General features: G+C 37.0%; 6 protein-coding genes across 8 annotated transcripts; 5 read left to right on the top strand and 1 right to left on the bottom strand.

The window, feature by feature from the left end:
- On the top strand, window positions 183-1,953 carry LOC109721037 (pentatricopeptide repeat-containing protein At5g66520-like). The gene has a single exon (XM_020248439.1). It carries the CDS (start codon window positions 285-287, stop codon window positions 1,890-1,892), a length of 1,608 nt encoding a protein of 535 aa, XP_020104028.1. The 5' UTR covers window positions 183-284; the 3' UTR covers window positions 1,893-1,953.
- LOC109720928 (photosynthetic NDH subunit of subcomplex B 5, chloroplastic) lies at window positions 2,412-4,851 on the top strand. Its single transcript, XM_020248295.1, has 5 exons — window positions 2,412-2,728; window positions 2,830-2,887; window positions 3,501-3,569; window positions 3,685-3,743; window positions 4,197-4,851. The coding sequence occupies exons 1-5, from the start codon at window positions 2,471-2,473 to the stop codon at window positions 4,425-4,427; spliced, it is 675 nt and encodes a 224-aa protein (XP_020103884.1). The 5' UTR covers window positions 2,412-2,470; the 3' UTR covers window positions 4,428-4,851.
- On the top strand, window positions 5,651-14,003 carry LOC109721545 (putative ion channel POLLUX-like 2). 2 transcript variants are annotated; one of them, XM_020249204.1, is made up of 24 exons: window positions 5,657-5,919; window positions 6,222-6,298; window positions 6,526-6,635; window positions 6,843-7,120; window positions 7,388-7,459; window positions 7,821-7,896; window positions 8,010-8,108; window positions 8,190-8,344; window positions 8,477-8,581; window positions 8,701-8,787; window positions 9,157-9,241; window positions 9,878-10,025; window positions 10,660-10,736; window positions 10,818-10,898; window positions 11,393-11,587; window positions 11,675-11,788; window positions 12,208-12,300; window positions 12,377-12,503; window positions 12,568-12,644; window positions 12,745-12,792; window positions 12,876-12,945; window positions 13,040-13,113; window positions 13,355-13,465; window positions 13,561-14,003. In XM_020249204.1, the coding sequence occupies exons 1-24, from the start codon at window positions 5,822-5,824 to the stop codon at window positions 13,645-13,647; spliced, it is 2,544 nt and encodes an 847-aa protein (XP_020104793.1). In that variant the 5' UTR covers window positions 5,657-5,821; the 3' UTR covers window positions 13,648-14,003. The 2 variants fall into 2 exon arrangements, with proteins under 2 accessions (XP_020104794.1, XP_020104793.1); XM_020249205.1 differs by lacking the exons at window positions 13,355-13,465; window positions 13,561-14,003 and having other exon boundaries at window positions 5,651-5,919; window positions 12,876-12,959.
- LOC109721546 (auxin-induced protein 22D-like) lies at window positions 14,125-15,724 on the bottom strand. 2 transcript variants are annotated; one of them, XM_020249206.1, is made up of 4 exons: window positions 15,410-15,724; window positions 15,101-15,306; window positions 14,906-14,996; window positions 14,125-14,798 (listed from the first exon to the last, which is right to left on the bottom strand). In XM_020249206.1, the coding sequence occupies exons 1-4, from the start codon at window positions 15,607-15,609 to the stop codon at window positions 14,738-14,740; spliced, it is 558 nt and encodes a 185-aa protein (XP_020104795.1). In that variant the 5' UTR covers window positions 15,610-15,724; the 3' UTR covers window positions 14,125-14,737. The 2 variants fall into 2 exon arrangements, with proteins under 2 accessions (XP_020104795.1, XP_020104796.1); XM_020249207.1 differs by lacking the exon at window positions 14,125-14,798 and having other exon boundaries at window positions 14,902-14,996.
- Window positions 20,756-21,942, top strand: LOC109720991 (pathogenesis-related protein PR-4-like). The gene is made up of 2 exons (XM_020248371.1): window positions 20,756-21,059; window positions 21,641-21,942. Exons 1-2 carry the CDS (start codon window positions 20,790-20,792, stop codon window positions 21,809-21,811), a joined length of 441 nt encoding a protein of 146 aa, XP_020103960.1. The 5' UTR covers window positions 20,756-20,789; the 3' UTR covers window positions 21,812-21,942.
- On the top strand, window positions 22,079-24,359 carry LOC109720992 (pathogenesis-related protein PR-4-like). The gene is made up of 2 exons (XM_020248373.1): window positions 22,079-23,640; window positions 23,848-24,359. Exons 1-2 carry the CDS (start codon window positions 23,365-23,367, stop codon window positions 24,019-24,021), a joined length of 450 nt encoding a protein of 149 aa, XP_020103962.1. The 5' UTR covers window positions 22,079-23,364; the 3' UTR covers window positions 24,022-24,359.

Raw genomic sequence — 24,904 nt, forward strand, 5'->3', positions numbered from 1 at the left:
TCTCTTAATATATATATATATATATATATATATATATATATACTTTTAATTAATTACATATAATTTTTTTAAAAAAATACAACAGTTTAAAATGCACCAGTACATTTATAATTGATAATTCAAAGAGAAGTTAAAATCATTACAAAAATCAAACTCACCGCGATAGAAAGCGAGTATAAATAGCATCAATCACAGCCGTTGAATGTCACTCCCTAGTCATCAAATCTAACGGTCTGATCGATCTCTACCAACCTGTAACCCTCCTCGCCCCCACGCCGCATCATATGATCGACGCCCCGCTCCGCTCCGTCGCTCGATTCCTGGTCCGGTTCATCAAATCCATCTCCCCCACCTCCCCCTCCTCCCTCCTCCAAACCCTAACCCTCCACTCCTTCCTCACCAAATCCGGCCACCTCGTCTCCAACGACTACGTATCGAGCTCTCTCACCTCCCTCTACGCTTCGTTGGGCCACATTGCTAGCGCACGCCAAGTGTTCGATGAAATTCCTGAACCGGGCCTGGTCGCCCGAACCGCCATGGCCCGGGCCTACCTCGCCTTGGACCGGCCCTTGGACGCCTTGCTTCTCTTCCGGTCCGCGAGGTCGTCCGGTTTTTTCTTGGACCCTGTGGCTCTCGCCACCGCCATCGCTGCGTGCCGCCTCCTCGGCAGCCACAGCAGCTTAAATTTAGCAAAAATGGTTCATGGGTTCATAGTTACTAGTGGGACCAAAATCGATCCTTTCGTTAGCACCGAATTGATCAGAGTTTATGGCGAGTGCAATGAAGTAGTGCTCTCTCGTCGAGCGTTTGATGCAATGCCGGAGAGAACTACTGTGGCTTGGAATGTAATTATACATCAGTATGTTAGAAATGGTGAGATAGAAGTTGCACATGAGTTGTTCGTCGAAATTGCGAATAGAGATGTCGTTTCGTGGAATACATTGATATCCGGGTATTGTCAAGTCGGTAGGTGTCGAGAGGCGTTGTGTTTGTTTTATGAGATGGTATCATCTAAATTGAAGCCTAATGTGCTAACTTTGTGTACTGCTCTGTCGGCTTGTGCTAGCATTGGTGCTTTGGAGACCGGGATGTGGATCCATGCATATATCGAGAGAAACCGTTTGAACTCCGATTGCTCGTTGGACCATTGCTTAATTGACATGTATGCAAAGTGCGGGAACATCGAGAAGGCAGTTCAAGTCTTTAAAAAGATCCCCGTAAGGCGAGATTTATACTCATGGACATCATTGATTTGTGGGTTCGCAATGCATGGGCGGGCCATCGAAGCTATTCAAACATTCTCTTCTATGCAACAAGTTGGTGTTCGTCCTGACGACGTTACATTAGTTGGCGTTCTAAATGCCTGTGCACATGGCGGTTTAGTAGATGAAGGTTTGCGTTATTTCTACTCAATGGAGGAAGCATACAATCTCACACATAAAATCGAGCATTGTGGTTGTATGGTCGATCTTTTGGGTCGTGTCGGTCGATTAAAGGAGGCATATGATCTCATATTGAGGATGCCTATAAAGCCCAATGAAGTTATATGGGGTACATTGCTAGGTGCTTGCAAGGTTCATAACAATGTGGAGCTCGGTGAGATTGCGGCCGCCAAAGTGATCGAATTGGATCCCTATGATCCGTGGGGTCGAGTTATGTTGTCTAATATGTACGCAGAAGCTCGCGATTGGAGTGGAGTGATGAGGCAAAGGAAGGAGATGAAAGGAGTGGGGACTAGCAAAACTCCTGGGTGCAGTTTGATTGAGGTAAATGGTGAGGTGCATGAATTTGTCGCGGCGGGGAGTCTGCACCCACAACATGAAGAGATTCTTGCTCTGTTATGTAACATTGAAACTCAGATGCACAAAATTGATCCTTGGAAGTGTGATTGATGCATTGTAAAGTGAATCTTTGAGACCTCGCTCACCTAATTTTATATCAATTTTTGATGAATTCTTTTCTTTTGAACCTTGTTTGTAACTGCTGCAGTAATCTTCATGTTGGGAGTATGTAAAACAACTGATTTCTTTAAAACTTAAGCTTTCCAAAAATGATTGTTTAATATATAATTTCAGAATTTCCAATCAGTTGTAACTCTCAATTGGTTAGAATTGATTTCTTTCTTTCTTTTTTTTCTTTTTTTTTGGGGGGGGGTCAAAGAAGAAAAACGAGGAACACAGGAGACACTACTTACTATCAGGATCACGTGATTGTCACGTGCTCTTATTGCAAAGGCCGAGAGGATAAGGCAACGGCCATCTTCCACTCGCGCCATTCAAAATTTATTTCCTTTCTTTTTCAAAATCTCAATACATCTCTCATGCTTCGACCGTCCGATTAAGATCCAACTCTCCAAAATAGATCCGGTCGTCCGTATACGATCATCACAATTGTATAAGACTCATACCCAAAACTACCTTAAACTGGAACGCAGAGACCTAAACGGCTAAACCGTAGATAACGAGAAAAAATGCGGTTCACCTCCTCTCCTTCTCCGGCCATCGCCGCCGCATCCTCCTTACCTCCGGCGACTGCGGCGGCGGTGGCGGAGAAGCGGGCGAAAGCTAGGGTTAGGGTTCCGGCGAGAGAAACCCGCGCCGTAACCGTAGGTTTCAATCTGTTGGGGCTCGTGCGAAGCTCGACACGGCTAAGGGCCGGATTAACGGAGATCGAGCCCGATCTACAAGAAGACCCCATCGACCGTTGGCGAACGAACGGCGTTAGCCCCGTTAGTTTTCTTAATCCTCGTATCTTTGTGTTCATTGAGTTAATTTGTGATAAAAATTGGATTTTTGTGGTGATTAATGTGGATCTGTGGAATGAGTTTAGGAGGATTTTATATACGGGGAGTATGATGGGCACCACACTTATCATGAAGGCCATGAAGGTATTATTCCTCCTTTTCTTATTATTTCTAGATTAGCCTACTATGTTTCACTAAATTTTGGTACTTTATTTGGATTATTATTGCCAGTTTATATTTATATTCAGTTTAAAAATAGGAAAAAAAAAAAAAGATAGCATTTCTCGAAATAGTGGCAGAGATGAAACAGAATATTTACTTGTGTAGTGCAAAACAGCTAAGTTTAGTCGTTTAATTACCTTCTCACAAAAGAAAAGGGTCAATATTTCGACTATATATATGTGGATCACATATTGAGTAACTTTAGATGCTACGAAAATCGAAGCACCATTTAATCAAGGGTCCCACACCTTAGGCTAATGAGTGTGGTCAAAGCACGTATTCGGTTAAATAGTTCCTACATTTTTATCTTTCCTTTTTCAAGTTCGTTCTACTTCCAACTCCCCTCGCACATTGATCACTATCTTATCTTTTATGGTTTCTGGTTAAGATCGCATCTATGTTTTTATATACATTTGAGAAGGACTTATGTTTTGAGGATTTGGCTTTATTGTCGATTTCGCATACTTACTGTGGATGCATAGAACTCTTTTACACAATAGATCAAGTGAGTCAATATTTCATACTTCACTGAAAGGTAAAAAGGGCTTTTGGGAATCCGTCGTGGAGGAGTATCAAGCAGCAGAACCTCCAACAGGTTTTCAAGGTACGAAATGAGGATGAAGATCAATAATCATCTTTGTTTACAATTGGCTTATGCATGTCTTTGTGCGTTAAGTTAATGACTACGTGTCGCTTTTGTCTTGATAATTTATTTGCAGCGCTCATATCTTGGTTGTTTCTTCCTGCAATTGTTGCTGGTTTGGCTTACAACGTGCCGGTATGAGATGTCCTGCCATACTTCAAATTTTAGTTTGTTTCTGGTGACAATCTCATGGATTTTAGAATGTGAGTATAGCAACTATAATTAAGACAAGATGGAACTTCCCATCCTGTTTTTAATTAACTTACGTAGGAAAATCTCGAAACATGTAGCATTCTTGTGTGTTTAAGGAATAGTTCCTGTTACATTGCTCCAGTCACTTTCGGCTCTCTTAAATTCATCTATTTACAAGCAAATGGCATATTTATTTATCTATTCTGAAAAGCAAAAGCGCCTGCAAGTTAAATTTGTTTTGTAGGCCAACAAAATATTCCCTTAACAGTGAAAACTCAAAATTTTCAAATGTTAATTAAAGATTACTGAGCTCATTGTTTTTTTCCCCCGGTGATAAGGATTTGATACTGGATAACTATTTTTATGAGCATTTTGAATTAGAATGCCATTCCGCAGGGTGAATACTTGTACATTGGAGCAGGTGTCTTTATCGTAATATTCTGTGCTATTGAGATGGGAAAGCCGGACAAGCCCCACAATTTCGAGCCTCAAATCTACAACATGGAGAGGGGAGCTCGGGACAAGTTGATCGCGGATTATAACTCCATGGATATTTGGGATTTCAATGAGAAGTATGGTGAGCTTTGGGACTTCACTGTGAAGAGGGATGATATAGTTAAGTCATAGTTCTCACTCTTAAATATGAACCATGCGACTGATATAATAAGTACTTGTCAGCAAGATCGGAACACTCTGCACATCAAATCTCAGGATCTTGTGAAAACAGATGACAAAAAATTAATGGATATGAGATCGCAAAGCAATCAAATTAGTTTCAGATGGAACTCTGCGTGGTGAGTACTCAACATCGGAACTCGTAAAACTGTCAAGTCTGAAGCTTGTTGTGATGCTTAATTAGTGTTTAATTTATTATTTCACGTCTATTTAGCTTTTTTAAGAACAGTTTAAGCTTTGTAACTATATGGATTTTTCACCATTTCTTGTGTTATTCCTCATTATGTAACAGTGGACAATATTTGCCGCAACGATTTGTTGTATAAAGCAGCAGTTGCTCTACATGAATTCTAACATGAGAAATTATTTTTCACCATTTTACATTGCCCGCTGAACGATCTGTCCTTCATTTCTTCTCAACTTTCAATACTTGTCATACCAAACAAAAATTTGTGAAAACTACGAAAGGTTAATGGAAGACGAATGCTGGTGGCTGACGTAGTGGACCAGGCGTAGGGCCAAAAAAAATCTCACTACTGTCTCTGAAATGAGCTTCTCTATGAGGTATAACAGGACAATCTTAGTGAGCATGGTTTCTGCCTGTGTGCTTGAAAATGGACCCACTCTTTGGCGATAATAAGTACACAATATCATACATTTGTTGCTAAATATGCCGAGCATTTTTCTGCGCCAACTAAATTTCATGGAAAGGATAATGAAGAGAAGGTTTGAGGCGAAGATCGTGGCTCAAATGGTCTCTAACGCATTAACCCAATTTTCACATAAAGCAGAATCTAAACTGGAGCTGTAAAAGTCCTATCAACAACAAATTTTAATTAACTATTCAAATCAGCGATGATTATAAAGTGTAAGTGTATTTTTAACTGTGTTACGCACAGAGGTTCGACTGGCCCGGTGCAGCTGGATTTTATTTTAAAACATTAACGCATACATGCGGCCTAAGATATCTTGGAAAAAGAAAAAAAAACACTGCAGTTGTAAGCTGGATGCATGTGGCCCACGAACATCTTAGAAAGGAAAAAGATACCTACAGTTAAAAGCTTTATTTTCGAAAGATTCGAGAAAGTTGGCTCTTTTATTACCCTTTTGGGGGCGGTTTTTTTTTTTTTTTTTTTTTTTTTTTTTTTNTGAATCCCGCTTACTTACTAATCAGATCGATCCTCATGTATATATTTTATACGACGAATAGTTTATGAAAGTAGCTTCAGCTGCAAAGTGGACTACTCATTTTATATAGAAAAAAGTATAGCACGAGATAGAGTGAGAGAGAGAGAGAGAGAGAGAGAGGGTTTTGTAGGAAGGATAGAGTAAAAGTGGGATCGAAGATGGTGTCTCAGGTGAAGTGCTCCGCCCTCTCATTGCGATCTCCTCATCTTCCCTTCATCCCCGCGACGCAGATCCCTCTTCGCCCCTGTTGTCTCAGGTTTCCCTCCTCCCTCTCTCCGATTCCTTAATTCGTATCCTCCTCTTTCGAAACATGATCCATCGACGTTTTGTTTTTTCGCCTTTTTTATTTTAGTTTTTTTATCTGTTTTTTATGCTACAACACGACTCAGCTCGGATTCGATGTCGACTTTTTTCATTTCGAATCTCCGTAGCTTTTATGAAGATGCAGCGAGAAACTTCTTATACAATTTTTTTTTTTTTTTTTTGTGCTTTGGAGTTTGGGTCGATACTAACAATGGGAAAAATCTCGCTAGTAATAATATCTGCTGATCTCTTCAGATTCAGGAGCTCTGCTCAGTTTCTTAATCAGTGTACACGACGCTTGGTGCTAAATTCTTATTTGCAAAATGGAAAAGGTGCGATTTTTTTGCTGTTTGGACTATTCCTGGATCATTTCCTATCAGAAACTGTTGTCTTATATCATCCACAAAATGTTTACATGCAAACAGTACACAACACTTCCTAAGACTAATTTGTCGGACTGCTTAATCCTCATTAATCCAACAACGACAACAACTATTATTTTGTTATGAGGGTTTATTTTTGTTAATGATTTCTTATGGAAAGGCATTACCTTTGTCAGGAAGAAGAGTGGGCAATCCGGTAAAGAGATCGGCTAACATACTTGGTCCCGTTTCTGATTTCTTGGCTATTGCATCTGCTGTCAAGGACTCAATATATATGCTTAACAAGGTCGTCTATTAGGAGACTCTTACTACATGTAATATTTCCTTAATGCACCTTTTCTCATCAATTCTAATGTAAATACAGTTGGATTTCTCTTGATTTTTCAATTTCTACTATACTTCTGATGAACAAATTATGGTCTCTATCTGCTTCTGCTGTTGTCGTTTCAATTGTTAACCTTTTCTCTTAACATTTCAAGTTACAATATTGCAGGGGTCTGACGGAAATGCTACTTTACAATGCTTGGCATACTACTTCATCTTCAGATTGGCCATAAAAACTAAGCATTGGATAATGTTGATGATGGTGAAACTGTCTGTAATGCCATCATTTGTCAGCACGAGTTTGCCGTTTGCTTCTGTGTCCAACTCTCTCAACAAACCTGTACCTCTCCAGCTAGATGTGACTTTCCCTTCTTTTCAAGATATCAAATTGAGTATTTCTCGGGCGTATTATCTATTTAACATGCAGCTGGAACGTAATATTGGCACGTAAGTCAACTGGATTTAGCTATGACTGGTTAACTTTATACATTCATTAGTTTGGATTTTCATTTGGGCTATTAACCTTTTTTTTTTGAACTAATCCTATTGCAACTTTGATAGATTATTATCTGAATCTTCTCCCATGGTTAAATTTTTTATGACTGTGGTTGATTTTCGCTTTCCTTTTTATAAGAAAAGCTATCTTTTCAAGGAAAATCTTTGTTTAACTGTAACTTTGCTGAAGTTTGTTGACTGCATCATTTCTTTTTGCAGGATTTTTTTTGCTTTACTCGTGGCATGCTTCTCGTTTGTCGTAATTGGGGGTTTCCTATTTTACAGGATTAGGTATATATTTCTAATTTTTTACTGCAACTATTCTGGTTTTTGAAAGGTCTTTCTCTACTATTGTTGCTCTGGTGGAACATTGTTAGTTGAACCATAACAAAAGATGCTCTTTCTTAAAAACCGTAAAAAACAAAGAGAGGAAAATAAAAAACATACAACCTGGGCGTTGCCCAGATTTTCTTGGCCCTCTATTTTTGATACCCTGATCAGCCCATTGAGTTGGTTCGGCATTGATCCAACCTGGAAGAAAACTACCCCTGGTCTTGCTGGGCTGAGCCATATTTGCTCGGGCATACCAAATACTAAAAACATGTCCCTGAATTACTCCCTTTGAATTACTCCTTTTGGTTATTCCTTTTAGGAATAAACAGCAATCGCTTGAGGATTGCTTTTGGGAAGCTTGGGCTTGTCTTTGTTCATCTTCTACTCACTTAAGAGTAAGTCAAGTTGTATGGAATTAGAAGTTTCTTTGTCTTGAATTCTGAAAATGTAAATTTCCTACTTGATTTTCAGCGGATTCAAATGAAAATTTATTTGTTTTGTTTAACAGCAAAAAACACGTATTGAACGTATAATTGGTCTTGTTCTTGCTATCTGGGGTATTTTATTCTATTCCCGTTTGTTGAGCACAATGACAGAACAATTTAGAGTAAGTATTTCTGTTTCCCATTTTATGAGATTAAAGGTTATAATTTTTATGCTTGCACCTAAGCAAGTGTCGTGCTTGCAGAACCACATGCAGAGGATTAGAGAAGGAGCACAACTGCAAGTTATGGAGAGTGATCATATTATTATCTGCGGTGTCAATAGTCATCTGTTTTTCATACTGAAACAACTAAATAAGTTTCATGAGTCAGCCATCCGCCTAGGTACTGCTACAGCAAGGTAATGTTTTGCATTGAACTTCTGATGCAACTTTAGTTGTAATGATCAAACGTCTTGTTGTACAAATGAACAACAAATGAAAAAACATATGTCGTACCACTTATGCATCGTCTTTTGATTAACAAAATGAAGGAAGCAAAGAATTCTTCTTTTATCGGATCTCCCGAGAAAGCAAATGGAGAAGCTTGGAGATAGCATGAACAAAGATTTAAATCATATAGATGTCCTTACCAAGAGGTAAGTTGTTCTTAATTTCCCATCTAGTGCTTCTCAAAAATACTTCTCCAGTTCTCAGTGCTCAGAATTGCATGGTAACATCTCTGTCTTACATGCAAGATTTAATTTTACAATGGCAGTTGCACCCTTAGTTTGACAAAATCCTTTGAGAGAGCTTCGGCTAATACAGCAAGATCCGTCATTATATTACCAACAAAGAATGATCGGTCAGTATAACTTTTTTAATGTTCGCTCTACTTGATCTATAATAGCCGAGAAGATATCACTTCTGCAGGAAAGCATTTATTGAAGATTCTTGTCTCATATCTGTATCTTGACATATTGGTTATGCAAAAAAGCCTTTCTTTGTTTGTTACTTAAAAATACCCAATTTTAAATGAATCATTATTGGGAAAATATGATCGCTCAGAAACATCCATTATTGGGAAAATGTAATCACCTAGAAACATCCACATAATGTGCATACACTACTGTCGTTATTTCAGTATGGATTTCATTATCCATTTATTTCTTATGGGTAACTTTCTTATTGACTTGAAATATTTGTTAAAATATTTTTTGATCAACATAATCAGGTATGAAGTTGATACGGATGCATTTCTTTCTCTTTTAGCTCTGCAACCTCTTCCTAAAATGGCATCTGTTCCAACTGTTGTTGAGGTATAGTACATGCAAATGATTACTTGATTGGAAATCTACATTTCTTGATTTTGACTGCTATCCATTCTGTAGAGCACAATTTACTAGTGTGGAAATTCTTTCTAAATCTTGTTAATGCTCATTGTCCATGGGCTAATTTTATAGCTTTTATCCTTCTAAAAGACATTATAATTTTCCTTGTTTCAGGTCCCAAGTTTATGTGTCATTTCCATAATCCTAATATATTTTCCTGCTTATTTAATAGATGTACATTAATATATGTATGTTGTATATAAACATTATGTCATCTACATGAGATATCTAACAATGATATTGCTGGATATTGCTCTGACTGAAGGGTAAACCGTGCCCCCAAACAAATTGATTAGATAGGTAATTGCAATGATTACAGTGATGACCAAGGATAAAAGGTGGAATAGCAGTATCGGATAGTTGGTTGGAATAGTTGATCCCAGGTTATCCTATTATATCCTGTAGACCATAACAGCTTTTCCGACCCTTTTCTTCTGTGTTTGTCAGAATAATGAAGATGAGGTGTAGATTTTTTCTGACATCTGCTTGGCTGTACAATTTGATGATTGTGATCTAAACAATAACTTGTGCAGCTTTTCACTTATTTCACCTTTTATAATGTAGGCTTCCAACTCTAGCACCTGTGAACTTCTGAAATCAATCACAGGATTGAATGTGCAGCCGGTGGAGATGGTCGCTTCTAAGTTATTTGTTCAATGTTCTCGCCAGAAGGGCCTCCTCAAAATTTATAGGCACTTGCTTAATTATCAAAGTATTTTTTTTTCAACCCACTAAAAGCAACATGACGCTAATATATTTATCTATATTTATTTGAAAAGTTCGTTTCGATTAATTTAGTAAAATGTAGAATACATGAGATGTCCAACCATGACAAATTTTGCTGGTACAGACCTTTTATATTAGATATGATTTTTAAGGTTCGTAAAGTTTGTCTAATGATATTCTATTTCCTGTAAACATTTGTTCAAAAAGTGAAAATAGTGAGCTCACAGCTTTGTGCTTCTGCATTTACTCAATGATCATGTACTGCTAGTGAAAGTGCCAGTTGACCTTTCTGACAACTTTATTTTGCCACAATCCGGGAAAACAAGGACTTAAGAGAAGTTTAGGTTTGCACAAGCCACCAAAAGTGCAACATTATATTGAACAAACTAGAAAGTAGACCCTTTTGCGTTGGTAGGCTAGTTGAATTATACTTGTAAGACAATGTAGGAACTGTATTCTTTTGTCTAAGCATATTATTTTCTAAATAAAAATAGTACATTGATCTGGATCTTAGACTCTGCAATTTAACTTGCAGATTTTAAGTGTTGTTAATTTTTGTAGGTGATTTTAACCAAATTAACACTCTTTGCTCTGTAATATAACTATCTTATTGCTTGCAGAAAATGTGTTCAATTTATGTATCTCTCCAAATCTAGTAGGCTTGAAGTATACGCACGTAAGGCATGGAATCCAAGAGGTAGAACTGCATGCTGCATTTATTTATATGTATTTTCCTAAATTATTCTTCTATGATGCCATATCTTTTTCTTGTGGCCAGGCAGTTGTATGTGGAATCTTTAGAGATGGAAAAGTAAATTTTCACCCAAGTGACGATGAAGAGATTAGACAAACAGACAAGGTATGTATGTGTATATTCTGACAATGAAATATTGAGTAGAAATGTAGCAAGAAACGGCATACTGTTTTATATAAATGGAATTTCAAATGGTTCAGTGTTCCTCACCTGATTCAGACAAGCCTTAAGTTCAAATGTTAAGTATTTTATCGCAATTTGCTTTTAAGCGTAAACCATATTAAACCTAACACTCTGTAAGATAATGGATGATTCAATTTTACCTCATTTTGATCTGATTAATGGATTTTATAATCTTAAACTTTTGTCTTTGTCTTCATTCACTCGGAATTGGCAAACAAATCCTCAAAACTGCTCTGGACTTAAAAACTAACTTTAACAAGACCAGGCTCTTTACATATGGTCATGAAACTTGCCTACCCAATCTAAGACTGAATCAGTCATCATTACTTTGTGAGTATATTTACATGATAATGCACCAAAAAGCTGGTTTCTTATTCACTGTGCTTTTGTGTCTTCTAATTTTCTGTCTGTTACAGTTGCTTCTTATAGCTCCTGTTTATGGGAGAAAAAAGCCACAACTATCGCTCCCAGATGTATCAAAAGAAAAGCAAGGTTACACTTCTCATGATCTGAAGGTGATTGAAAGTGAAGGATCAAAAGATATAGCCCTCGAAGTGAAGAAAGCACGACTTGAGAGCATTGTGAAGCGGCCTTCAAAAGCAAGCTCAAAGGTACACTTTTAGTGAAGGGCGTGCTTTACGACAGAATAATCTTTTACACAGAATTATGCTTCTAATAACCTAAGAAGTTTTACGCAGACTAGTGAATGGAATTTAGGACCAAGAGAGTACATTCTTATGCTTGGATGGCGGCCAAAAGTTGGTGACATGATTCGAGAATACGACAATTACCTTGGACCCGGTAGTATACTGGTAAGTTTCACGTTTCTGAAACTGAAAATTTAATCCACCTAAAAGCATGTAATTTCTACAAACTATAAAATTGAAATACGTGATAAATTTATTATTTCTCGTTAGCTTAATCGTTTTAAATTATTGGTGAAAGTTTGATATTTGCTGCTTGCTTTTCTTAAAGCTGAAAACCATAGACACATTTGCACTGTATTTTGTAGTAATATTTAGTCATAAACTGTAAACCAAAAAAAAAAAAACTATTGGATTCGGCTGCATGGTTTTTTTATACTTCTCAATTGATTTCTAGGAAGTGTTTTCCTCCTATTACAGAGGATTGGTCAATAGTTTGTTCACATAAACCTTATGTTCATTCTTTTAAGCATGTTTAAATCATCAGTGTCATGCTGTAATAGGTTGACATGTAAAGCAAATTGCAGGAAATCTTATCAGAAGCTTCTGTTGAAGAGAGAAACAGTATAGTCAACCCTGTTGTCCAAAACCAACTGAAACATATCAGGGTTTCACATCGGGTCTCTCTCTCTCTCTCTCTCTCTCTCTCTCTCTCTCTCTGTGTTAGTCTCGATTGAGAATAACATCCTAATGCAGGTTGGAAGTCCTATGAACTATGAAACACTGAAGGAAGCAATCTTAAATATGAGGAAATCCTTCAAAGATGCAAAACATATTCCCGTTTCAATTGTAGTGATATCTGATAGAGATTGGCTGGTTGGAGGTAATGTTGTTATGAGAAATTTTTTATGGTGAAGGGTTATTCAACTAATGTATGTGTCCTGCAGATCCTTCCGAGGCTGATAAACATTCAGCTTATTCCCTCCTTCTTGCTGAAAGTATTTGCAAAAAACACAATATAAAGGTCAGTTTGCGAAGTAGAAACATAAAAAGTTTTACTGCTAATTAAAGGAATGCCAATACTACATCTCATTGATTCTTCAATGGTCATATGCGCTGTGCAGGTTGAAAACCTTGTAGCTGAGATTGTAGATACAAGATTGGGGAAACAAGTAATTACTATTTACCTTCTTTTACTAAGACAAAATTTGAAACTGTGGAAACATTACACTTACTGGTTTACTTCGGACTTCAGATTTCTAGAATCAGGCCATCCCTTTTGTTTATTGGAGCAGAGGAAGTAATGAGCCTTGTGACAGCTCAAGGTTGATCATCTTAAGTATGCTTCATTATTTCTCAAATATCATGTTATTTCATACTAAGAACTATTATTAGAATGAGCTCCCCACCATATTGCAGTGGCTGAAAGCAGCGAGCTGAATGAGGTGTGGAAAGACATTCTTAATGCAGAGGGTGACGAGATATATGTGAAGGCAAGTTTTTCCCCTTTTTCCCTGGCTACATTGTAACGTTTATTTCCCTAGGATCTCTCTCTCTCTCTCTCATGCGTGCTCACCCACCCACCCTTCAACACACCCACCACAAGAGCTCATTGGTGCCGTTGTTTTCATTTGACAGGATATATTCATGCATCAAGTACTTTTTTCTATATAATCAATGTTCACCGTCAGTATTGAATTTTGAAGTCCTACGTCCACATGTTCTTTATTGCAGGAAATATGCCTTTACATGAAGAAGGGCGAGAATCCCTCATTTTCAGAGCTTTCGGAGAGGGCAGTTTTGCGTCGCGAAGTAGCTATTGGTTATGTCAAAGGCAACAAGCAGGTATGTTTTATCTTGTAGTATTTAGAGTCCTGTTAGTTATACAACACCTTGAATTTTATTTTACATTTACATTACCTATTATTTTATTATGATAGGTCATAAATCCTAGCAACAAGTCGGAACCACTATCTCTTGAAATGACAGATTCGCTTATTGTAATATCGGAATTTGATGGTAAATAGCCAATTGTGAAGCAAAGCACATTCGTCTGCAGAAAAGGATATAGACTCGCTGCGGAGATATACTTCATACTTCTTGGTACAAGAAATGCAGAATCGCTTGAAGATTGTTACTGGAAGAATAAGTTATTCTTCAAAAATAATTGATTCTGATATCTACCGTGAAGTCTTTATTACTGGGTTCACATACCCTATTGTTTGATCATTCTAGAACTGTTTAGAAAAAAAATTTCGCTATTCCTTGGTGCGCACAAGCAAATTAATTTTGCTCTCCCACATCCGAGATGAGATTTCTTGGCTGTAAACAATAATTGAGAACATTCAATTATTAACTCAAAAATCCTCTGTTCTTTCTCAAACTCGTTTCTCTTGGTTTTGCCTTGCGATTGCGTTGCAGTGTTAGGATTTCTGATGACTCTGCTGATATGACCAATGCTAGATCAGATATCGGCATTCATTTGTCACGTGCCATTTCCATGTTGAAGTGTAATATTAATGCGACGAGCTATGCACTTTGCAACTCTGTTTTTCTTTATCTTTAAGCAGCTTTATTTTCTTTGCTGTTAGCTTATAATCTCTCGAAGGAAGCAACATTTGCTATCAATTGTATTATAGATCCTGATTATAATCTGTAAGAAGCTAGTTATGAGTCCATGATCAACTGGAGAAACATATATACTGCAGGAAGAAATAATACAAGAAATAGAACCAACGTCTCTCTCTCCCTTTTTTTTTTTTATTCCTTTTTTGTTTTGTTTTTTTTTCCTTCTCTCTCTTGCAACTTTTGTGTCCTCGTCAGTGCTAGACCTGATATTTCTACACCAAAAACAAGTAGATCTCTTCACAGCATTTTGCTTTTGAATTTTTCTTTATACACTTTGAGAAATGAGCAAATTGTCTATGGTTAGAGAGTATCATAATGTACTATAGCAACAACTCTTTGTAGTCTCTCTCTCTCTCTCTCTCTCTCTCTCTCTCTCTCTCTCTCTCTTCCTTGTAAATAAAATGAGGCAGATCACAGTTCCAATACCAAAGGACAAACTTGGAGCACCCAATAAAAGATATCAAGTTAATTTACTGCAAAACCCTTTTATCATGTACTTGGAGCCAAGCCTCTCAGTATCCTCAGCCTTTTGCATGAGGTGATAAACATCCTACAAACACAAGAAGAAATGTGTGAGCAATTGATATATAACCCATATAAAACAAAAACAATATAAAGCAATACACAAACGCGCCAAAGGAATACAAGTATACTTACTCCCACGGAACATCTCCAACCAACATCAAGTCCCCATCTTTATCTTCATATGTGACAGCATATTCACGAGCATCCACCCTTACACTCTCACCTGCATACGTAAATGATTAAGATAAAGAAGAATATCAAGAAGAGTACAATATACCAGTATATGCATGTCATGTTCTATATTTCAAAATGTGTCACTACTCCTACCTGAAGGGAAACATTTGAACATGTCCTCTAAGGCCTCTCTGAGCTCCTTGTACCCTTTGTAGGCCTCGAGATCAATCTTCCTCAGAATAGGAGCCCCATCCATGCTCACTTTTACGTAAGTTCCCGCCTTCTCTTCGTCCCGCTTCATCGATCGGAACGTATTCCTCCTATACGATCGGATCGGCGGCCATCCAACTACTTGGGTCCTATAACATATGCAGTCATGCATTCAAAAGCTAACATGTTTAGCACTCCAAAACTTTTCTTACAACTTCATGTATGATCAAGTTGTTGGTTAAAGAAACTCACTTTGCTTCGCGATCAAAGTCGTTCGATTCAATCTCGGTCGCAGTCCTCTTCGTTCCGCCCTCCTTGCTACCCGTAGGAAGCACTTTAGTCGCTGTCTCCCTCTCTCGGGTCCCCGGCAACCCTAACCTGAGCTCCGTCGCTGCAAAGTTCTCGCCGTCGCCGAACCGCAGAGCTGCTTCCTTTTCCATGTTCTTGGTCATCAGGGTTGAAGAAATTTGTTAGGCTAGAGAGGGCTAGATGTGCACAACTGAGTAGTCTAGGAAGTTGATGTGAGCTGTTTAATATGCTTCATGGTCTTATAAAGAAGGTGAGGGGGTGAAGGAAATAAAGGAAGTTTCTTAAGGGCACCTTTTCTAATTTTTTTAAGTCATTTTAAATTTTTTTTTTAATAAATGGGGATTATTATTGGGTAGGCATTGACAGGTTGGACAGAGGGGGAGTTAGGGGGCATAATTGAATACACTGCTGGTCTACAGCATAACAGGCCCGGCCTAATGTTTGGTTGAATGCAGATGCTACACGTTCGATTTGACGGATAGATTCGATGCCAAATGGTCCGAGAAGGTTTTTGGCCATTGGATCGCAGGAGTGGGAGAAACAGTGCATGTGGGTGGGCCCTGGGCCCATGGGCCTTCTAAATTGGGGTGGAAAGCTAAGATCCTTTATTAATTAGGTTGATGATTTAATTAGTGGTGGTGTATAAGGGAGCACATGATATGTTGAACTAGCTTTTATATGTTTGATTGATAATCTACTTAAAAAGGACTGGTCTAGAAATCTATAGCGTGTTTTGTGTGGGAGTGATGCTGAGACTGTGGATCATTTATTTGTATGATGCATATTCAACAAATTTTTGATGTTTAGTTTACTTAACGGTAGACATATCTCGAGATCTATAGTAGAGGTCAGAGGTGTCTAAAAATTTCTAGCTGAGAACCGCTCACAAAGGGTATCAACAAAAGATCTAACTAAGGTCACAATCTGTCACAATCTGTTGGTGGATGATCCGGCGGGAAAGAAATAATGTGATTTTTAGAAATCAATCTACAGATCCCCTAAACGAGCTCGAGACTTGGAAAGAGAGTGGACTGAGTTTTGCAGCTCTAAGTGAACCCCTATTTAGTTTTACTTTTTTTTAATTTTATTTTCTTTGTTTTATTTTATTTTTCTAAATTTTCTTTTTTATCATTTATTTTTATATTATTTTTATTTTTTGGCATGGTGGCCTGTATTTTATTCGAGGGCAAGTTGCCCCAACTTTTGTAGCTGAATTTATTTTTTATATGAATGAAACGGGTAGCATGTTATTTTTTTCTTAAAAAAAACACACATTCCACTTTGGTATAAGTTGATTAATTAAAGGTTATACAAAAAATTGGAAAGAGTAGAGTCCATCTTGGGTACATCTGAAAGCACATTAATAATGCATGTTATTATCTTTTTACTCTTTGGATCCAAAATACTACCATCACCAAATTGTATTTTAGCCCCACTAGGAAAGGATATATAAATATATATATGGTTATTTTAGATAGGATTATTTTGTTTTGTTTTGGTTAATTATGTTCGTTATCAGTGAGACTAATCTAATCTTATTTTAGAAAACAATTTATAAACTGATTGTGTGGTCTCCTGTAACATCGAAAATGCTAATCAACTTTGAATTCGAAAGGCAATATATCTATATGTATGTTAAACAAGCAACATAGTTATTGTCCAACTATTGTGACGGGGGATAATGAATTAATGATACTCCAACTATACACGGGACTTAGATCCTACTCCCCAGTCCCCATCCATAGATGAGTTGGAAAGAATCCCCATATAGAGCTAGGCTGGTATACTATCGGTAGCACGGAGGTCTCCGTGCTCTGCAAGTTGTTTTCAATGATGCGGCTTCCAAATCGACGATCGGTTCCGTTAGACTTGATCTACACTAATATTAGTGGTGCATTTAGATTCGAGTTGAATATTATTTTGCAGTTGAAACAACATATTGGTGTTACTCAGACACATCAGATAATTTTTTTTTCCCCATCTGTAGATACTACACAATTACATAATTTTGGTGCCATGTACGTACAGCCCATTCAACAAAGAATAGGTAGAATATTTATTGATGCAAGATATGGATGGATGCCTCCAATTATTAAGACCTATAAGAAATACATGCAATAACCGTGAGTCGCATAATTGAAGTAGGGTCGGGAGACAAAAGTGGACCCTTTCTCCCTTCATGCATGATGCATCACTTCTTGAGTCGTAATAGCTAAGCTTCACTTGTTTGTTCCACATTAAACTATTCAAAAAAGTTGAGAAAAAACTTAAAAGTTTTTTGTGGAAAGAAAAATTCACATTCGTTGCTGTTTGATTTGGCATTACAAAATGATCATATATATACAAAAGTGAGCATATATTATAATACTATTCATTGACAGACAATGTTGAGTTTTTTTTTTTTTGAGAGAAAGATAGGTAGCACGCTATCCGCTTTCGTTTATTTTATTTAGAAATAAACTTAGCTGAAAATGTGAATCAATTAGGATTCGAACTTGGATCTTGGGTACCAACCACCAAGTCCTTTGCCACTTACTCTATAGACGGCCGGTGACAATGTTGAGTTATTAATGAGTGATCAGAAATAATCGAACAAATTAAGGTGACAACCTTTTCTTGAATTGTAAACACAAGAACACGACAACCCAACTCAATGGATCGAAGTTTTGCTCCAGCTCATTTGAAGAGACGCAGATATATATTGGACAAATTAAAATGTTAGGCAAGCATATATAAGTAATTAAGGCTCCCATCAATCCATTGAATTTATCCATCTTTTTCTATGCCAGATAGAGGACAAAATTAAGCACGATTGTGAACTTGTAGTTGGATATATGTTCCCTTTCCTCTCCTATTAGAGAAAGCCATTAATTTTCCATCACACCATCATGCATGTGTACGTGCTTGAGATGCATGTATGTGTCCTTTAAAATTGGTGTGTGCGCACAGGGACCCCGCACGTGTGCCTTACGGACAATATTGTAGGGCTTTGTAGCAATTAATGTCACTCTTCAGGAAGGGAAACACTGATGTAGAAGGAAGGGTAAATTGCATTACCAGGTTTTGATTTTATCCTAAAACCTTTCTTTTTGAGATACATTCCAAAAATAAATTTTATTACAGATGTTGAGGTAACGAGGCCTAGAGTGAGTCAAACAGTTACAAAAGTAAAGAAAGAACTAAAGCAAAAAAGAAAAATAAATAAATAAAGAGGTTATATTCCGAGGCGTAAAAAATATGCCATCTAGAGCTGTAAAATTCAGCTCATTCTTTTATCATTATTCTCAAACCTTTAAGTTTCGCAACTATCACTCTAAATCTTTTTCGAGTATTTACAGGTTTACGTTTGTTTTCTCAAAAAGACATAACAAATTATTTTTATAGAAAAAAACTTCTATAAAAAAATATTCTTTTTTCATTAATTTTTATTTTTTGTGTGGAAAATTTGGAAAATAAAAACACTACTTGTGCCTAATTATGTAACCATCAAGGACCTTATACGGACCATGTATATCATAGTAAGGTCAAGCCAACCTGATTTGACTTGATGCATTTGCACACCAGTCCAATTTGTAGAGAAATTGCTTTTGGTCCGGTACTCTCATTTATGAAAAATGTTAGCGGTACATTTCTGATAAGAGATGTATGTCTTACACGCTGTGTTCTTTTTTTTTTTTTTTTTTTTTTTTTTTTTTTTTTTTTTTAAGAGATAGGTAGCACGCTATCCGTTTCGTTTATTTCATTTAGAAATAAACTTAGCTGGAAATGTGAATCAATTTGAATTCGAACTTGGATCTCGGGTACTAACTATCAAGCCCTTTTGCCACTTACTCTAGGGACGGTCGGTCGCTGTGTTCCATATTGAGGCATCTCTTTTGAGATTTAAGGTTTTTTTAAAAAAAGTAACAAGAGAAATAGAAAAAATAAAGGTCCCAAAAAGTCTATAGGTGTATGATTTACACTATAAAAAGAAGGGTGAATTAATGAGTAAGAGCATATTAAATAAGATTCTGCATGTGCGCGAAAAATTTTACATGGATTATGATCGCGCCGTGAGTGACAGGATTAATTGATGGTGATTGCTAATGTATCATTTTGCATCTGGAAACACAACAGCGTAATACACACGACTCTCCCAGTTGCTCTGGAATATTCATTAATTTAATTGTCACGTCGTTGTCATGCATATACGTGTCTATTTTAATTGGTTGCAGATGAGAAAATCCACTGCTTGTAATAATGTCGAATTTTCAACAAATTATGTATTACGTTATATACACATATAAATACAATATTAAAGAGAATGGAGTTTGAATGGACTACTATCGGTAGTAAACTGCTCAGTTTACTATCAATTTGTTTTTTATGATAGAGCTTTCAAATCGACGATCGACACCGTTGAACATGATTTAGACCATTTAAATTATCTAGAAATCAAATTTCATGATTTTTTGGTATCACTAACTGAACGTTTAAAGAGTCACAAAATCTATAATTTTAATGGCCGATATGGTGCGTTTGCTCGTTTAACGGTATAGAAGAGTTCAAATCAACTAATATTTTGTTAAAAAATTCTTTAAACTATTTAAAATAAGATCTAAACTCTAGATCTCATATATAAAAATTATATCATCACTTTTTGAAGGATATTCATTTCCAGCCATTCATTTTTCTGCTCACTTGATGGACAAGAGAACAATATCGAAAATGTGTGAAATTTGATTTCCAGATAGCTTAAATAGTTTAGATCATATTTAACGATACTGATCATCAATTTGGAAGCTCTATCATCGAAAACAAATCGGTAGTAAATCGAACCGTTTACTACCGATAATATTCTAGCAAAACTCAATAGAATGACATATATATTTTTTTTGGAACATTCTTGTAGAATAAGAAAACCAAAACTTTACTATTAAGAAAACGACAATTCTCCGTGGACCAATCGTGGCAAAAGCGCCTTGCTGTAGTGTGCATTCATATATAGACTTCTACGCACCAGTTAGACTATCACTAGGAAATTAATTTTTCTCAAAAAAAAAAAAAGGAAATTAATCCACCCACATCATCTAATAGATTACTTAATTAACTTTAATAAGGATAATAATAATAATAATAATACTTATCCGAATGTAATTATTTTATATTCTTAGCTAAGTATAACTAATCAACTTCAAACTTCCAAACTTTGATTAGTCTAATTAATCAAAGTCCACAAAGGCTACAAGCTAGACTATTACGTGGGACAATTGATCAAGTGCATGTATAAATAGTACGCACATCTCTCATTCTCTTCTCACAACCAGATCCAACATCCACAGAGATGATTGTAATTGGAAGAGAGAGTCTCCTTGCGGTGCTCCTGCTTTGCGCGGCCGCAGCGGCGGCGACCGCGCAAAGTGCTTCTAATGTGCGGGCGACGTACAACATCTACAATCCGGCGGCCAACAACTGGGACTTGATCGCCACCGGCGTCTACTGTGCCACGTGGGATGCCAACATGCCGCTCGCGTGGAGGATGAAGTATGACTGGACCGCCTTCTGTGGGCCGGTCGGGCCGACCGGCGAAGCTTCCTGTGGCCAATGCCTTCTGGTAAGAAGTACTCCATAAAAAAAAATAAATAAATAAAATTTGACACATCATTTTTTACCGTTGAGAGTAACAATCACTATATTGTGCCAACCACGAATAGCTCAATTGATTAAAGCATTGTTGTAGATTAGATCGGAAGTTTGAGCCCTCTTTAATTGTGCTTCTCTTTAGAAGGGTATTATCTCCCTATTTACTTAAAACCGAAAATGATGATGTATCATGGTTTTGATTTGTTCAAAAAGGATTAATCTATGGGCTATTAGGTCATGAGGATTAGGTCAAAAAGATGCATTTGGAATAGATTTGGCTAAAAAATCAGCAGTAATTTGATTGATAAAATGAATAATATAATAGTAAAAATATATAAATGTGTGACGAAAATAATAAATTTTTTCATTTATTTTACCTAATTTCCGGTAGGAGAATTGATAGGTACAACTATGGTCACTATTTGTTAAATTATATAATTCTAACTTTATAATCTGATATTTAATCAAACATTTGTTTGCATCATTCTGATTCGTACGTACTCATCAAATTAACCTGATGCAATCTCAATTACACTACCATATATAATACAGGTGACAAACACAGCAACAGGAGCACAAGCAACGGTCAGGATCGTCGATCAGTGCTCGAACGGAGGGCTGGATTTAGATCAGGGTGTTTTCGACCAGCTAGACACTAATGGACAAGGCGTTGCCAACGGCTATCTCATCGTCGACTATCAGTTTGTCGACTGCGGCGACTGATAAATGTTGACTTATTATTATCCATTACTATTAATAATGCCATGTAATAAAAGGATATTACAATGAATAAGGTGTGATCTAAAAGAAATGCAATAAAAGCTTTTCTATGCGCAATAAATTAAGTTGATTAATTGATATTGTCAAAAAAAAAAAATTATTATTATTTTCGGCCATTATTCACAGGCTAATTTGATATGATCACCGACCGTCCTTAGAGCAAGTGGTAAAAGAGTTGGTGGTTGGTATCTGAGGTCCCAAGTTCGAATCTTAGTTGACTCATCTTTCCAGTTAAGTTTATTTCTAAATAAAATAAACGAAGCGGGCAGCGTGCTATCTATCTCTCAAAAAAAGAAAAAAATTGATTATGATTGACAGACCAAAATTTTTCTTATGTGAAGGAATTAATAAAGTTCATAGCATGTTAATTTGCAGGGGTCTACAATAAACAACAAGATGGTTAACCACTCAATCTTATCTATTAAAACGAGATAAATGGCCCTGATTAACTACGAAAGTTTCTAATATAAAAGTAAAGTTGACTTTGAATGATTATTATTCACTTATTGAATTTTCTTTTGTATAAATAAAAAATATTGTAGCTTGTAAAGATTTGAGCTTTCTAGCATAGATAACTTAGATTTTAGTTTTTCAGTCAAATGGTTTCGACCTAACAGATTATTCGTATAGTGGACGAATAATATCCCAATTACATTTCAAACTTGAAAAGGCTTCCTTTGTAATTTTCTATATGTAAACCTTTGGGGTACATTGCTTATCCAATCCTTCAAATTAACATTCTCTCTTAACCAGTGGCGGCCATGTGGTGGATAATCTGGCATGAAAAAAATAATATTATTTTTCGAAACTTATCTCTAAACGCTATTTCTATTGTCCACCGTATTGAAGTACTTGTGAAAGATTAGGCCTCTTGTTGTAAAGTCGGATGATGTCAGTATTTGTTGCACCCTTCATTCTGACGGCTGTTTTTGTCTTTATCGTAAATTGTTTCTTCTACTTCCCATTGACATTTTGCCGCCTTGAGGTCTTTGCTATTTCACTATTTATAGCTAAATTCAATTACTTAATGAATAAGTTATCTTATCTTTTTCTCAAAAAAATCACATTCTCTATTAACTGGCTTAACTTGTTCTATGGTTACTGTATATTCCTTCGTTACACTCGAACTGAACATACAAGGCAACGGCAACTTGTACTTAGCTAGCGTACTTAATTTTTGCCTTGTTTGTACATCGAATTTAAAATATATAATGACGCCATTTAATTAAGTATAATTCTTATGCTACGTACGATTAGATTTTTAAACGTTTGCACAGTTGCAGTTTTGTATTGCCAAAGTACGTGTGTGCCTCTATTTTATTTTAAATCAAAGCAACAAATAAAACATTTTTATGCCGGATTTTGTCGCGTTAGTGAGCATAATCCCACCTAGAAGCCGCATATACCGTTAATCCTTGATAATTACTTGTATAAATAGCATTAATCTCCTATGTTTATGCAACCACACAAATTGAGAAATTACTGTTACATAAGCTATGACAATGAGTGTTGGTACGAGGAGCTTGTCCACGGCTTTGCTGCTTTTCGCTGCGGCGGCGGTGGCCGCAACCGCGCAGCAGGCGTTTGACGTGCAGGCAACGTTCAACTACTACTACCCGGCGCAGAACAATTGGGACCTGACGGCCGTCAGTGCGTTCTGCGCCACGTGGGATGCCAGCATGCCTCTGTCGTGGCGAGAGAAGTACGGCTGGACCTCGTTCTGCGGTCCCGTCGGCCCCACCGGCGAAGCCGCATGCGGCTTGTGCCTCTTGGTAAAATGGCTTTCTCCTATTTGGTCTTGTATATAATCCAATGATTTGATTGGAAAAAATAAACCAGTAGGTCAACCACTGTCTAGAAAAAGTTCAATTTAGTTTCTTAATATTCACTGAATTGCAACTTCTGAGAATGCAGATTTGATTGAACTCATGTCAGATTAGATCAAACTGAGCCTACGGAGTCTGTCGTAAAATGTGCAGGTGACAAACACCGCAACCGGGGCGCAGTTGACGGTGAGGATCATGGACCAGTGTTCGAACGGAGGGCTCGATTTGGATCAGGGTGTGTTCGCTCAGCTGGACACTGATGGGAGTGGCTATGCCAATGGCTTTCTAACTGTCAACTACGAGTTCGCGGACTGCGGCGATTCCTGATTGTTTGATTTCGCTGAAGAATTTCTGCTGATTATTTAATTCTGCATTGTGATTCATTCCTATTAGATTGATGATGATGATTGTTATTATTATTTTCATTCAAATCGAACCTAATTAAGCTAAATGCTATCAAATGTTTTTATAAATTTTGACTAAGAGGTTGAATAACAAAAAGTTCAACAACAAGGAGCAAATTTCTTGGTCAGAAACAAGGGGAAGCGCCTCTGATGAACCCCTTCTGCTACACAAACATGACGAAGAGATAAATTTAAACTCTTAAACATCAACTCTTTATTTCAAAACAAATCACCAATAATCAAACAAAAACCAATTCTAAACATCTTGTGACAAATCTAGTGAGGAAATTAAGAACATGAATAGGATGAAAAGTAGGCTTGAAGGATATTGGTGAGGATAGGGAACACAATTGTAGCTAGCACCTATGAAGTTGATGACACATGGATTGCAAAAATATTCGTGCACGCCTTGGGCATGATCTGTATCCCCTTCAGAATAACAATACCTAGTCAAATCTATAAAGAATCCTCTAAGATAATTCTCCTCCAATTTGTACAATTTGGTTACACAGTTGGTCGAAGAAGTGGTCCTCTTAGTGATGATAACTCCGTTAAAATGCAGCAGTTTTGTGTCAGATTAGAGTGATTTGTTATTTTCCTTTATCTTCCGGTGTAGTTTAATTATACTTTAAAAAATAGTACTCTTTTGCGTCTTCTCAATATTTTATTAAATAGGTTTTTTACGAGTATAGCACAGTTTCCTTATAAACTGGGCCTGATCGTACAGATAGGGTGAGGCGCTAGTTAGCAATATGGCACAGGGTTCACAGGTGACGTGGTGAACCGGGTCTGGTCCATGACATCCG

The sequence above is a fragment of the Ananas comosus genome, linkage group 15 (genome assembly GCF_001540865.1).
Source record: "Ananas comosus cultivar F153 linkage group 15, ASM154086v1, whole genome shotgun sequence".
NCBI classification, from domain to species: Eukaryota; Viridiplantae; Streptophyta; class Magnoliopsida; order Poales; family Bromeliaceae; genus Ananas; species Ananas comosus.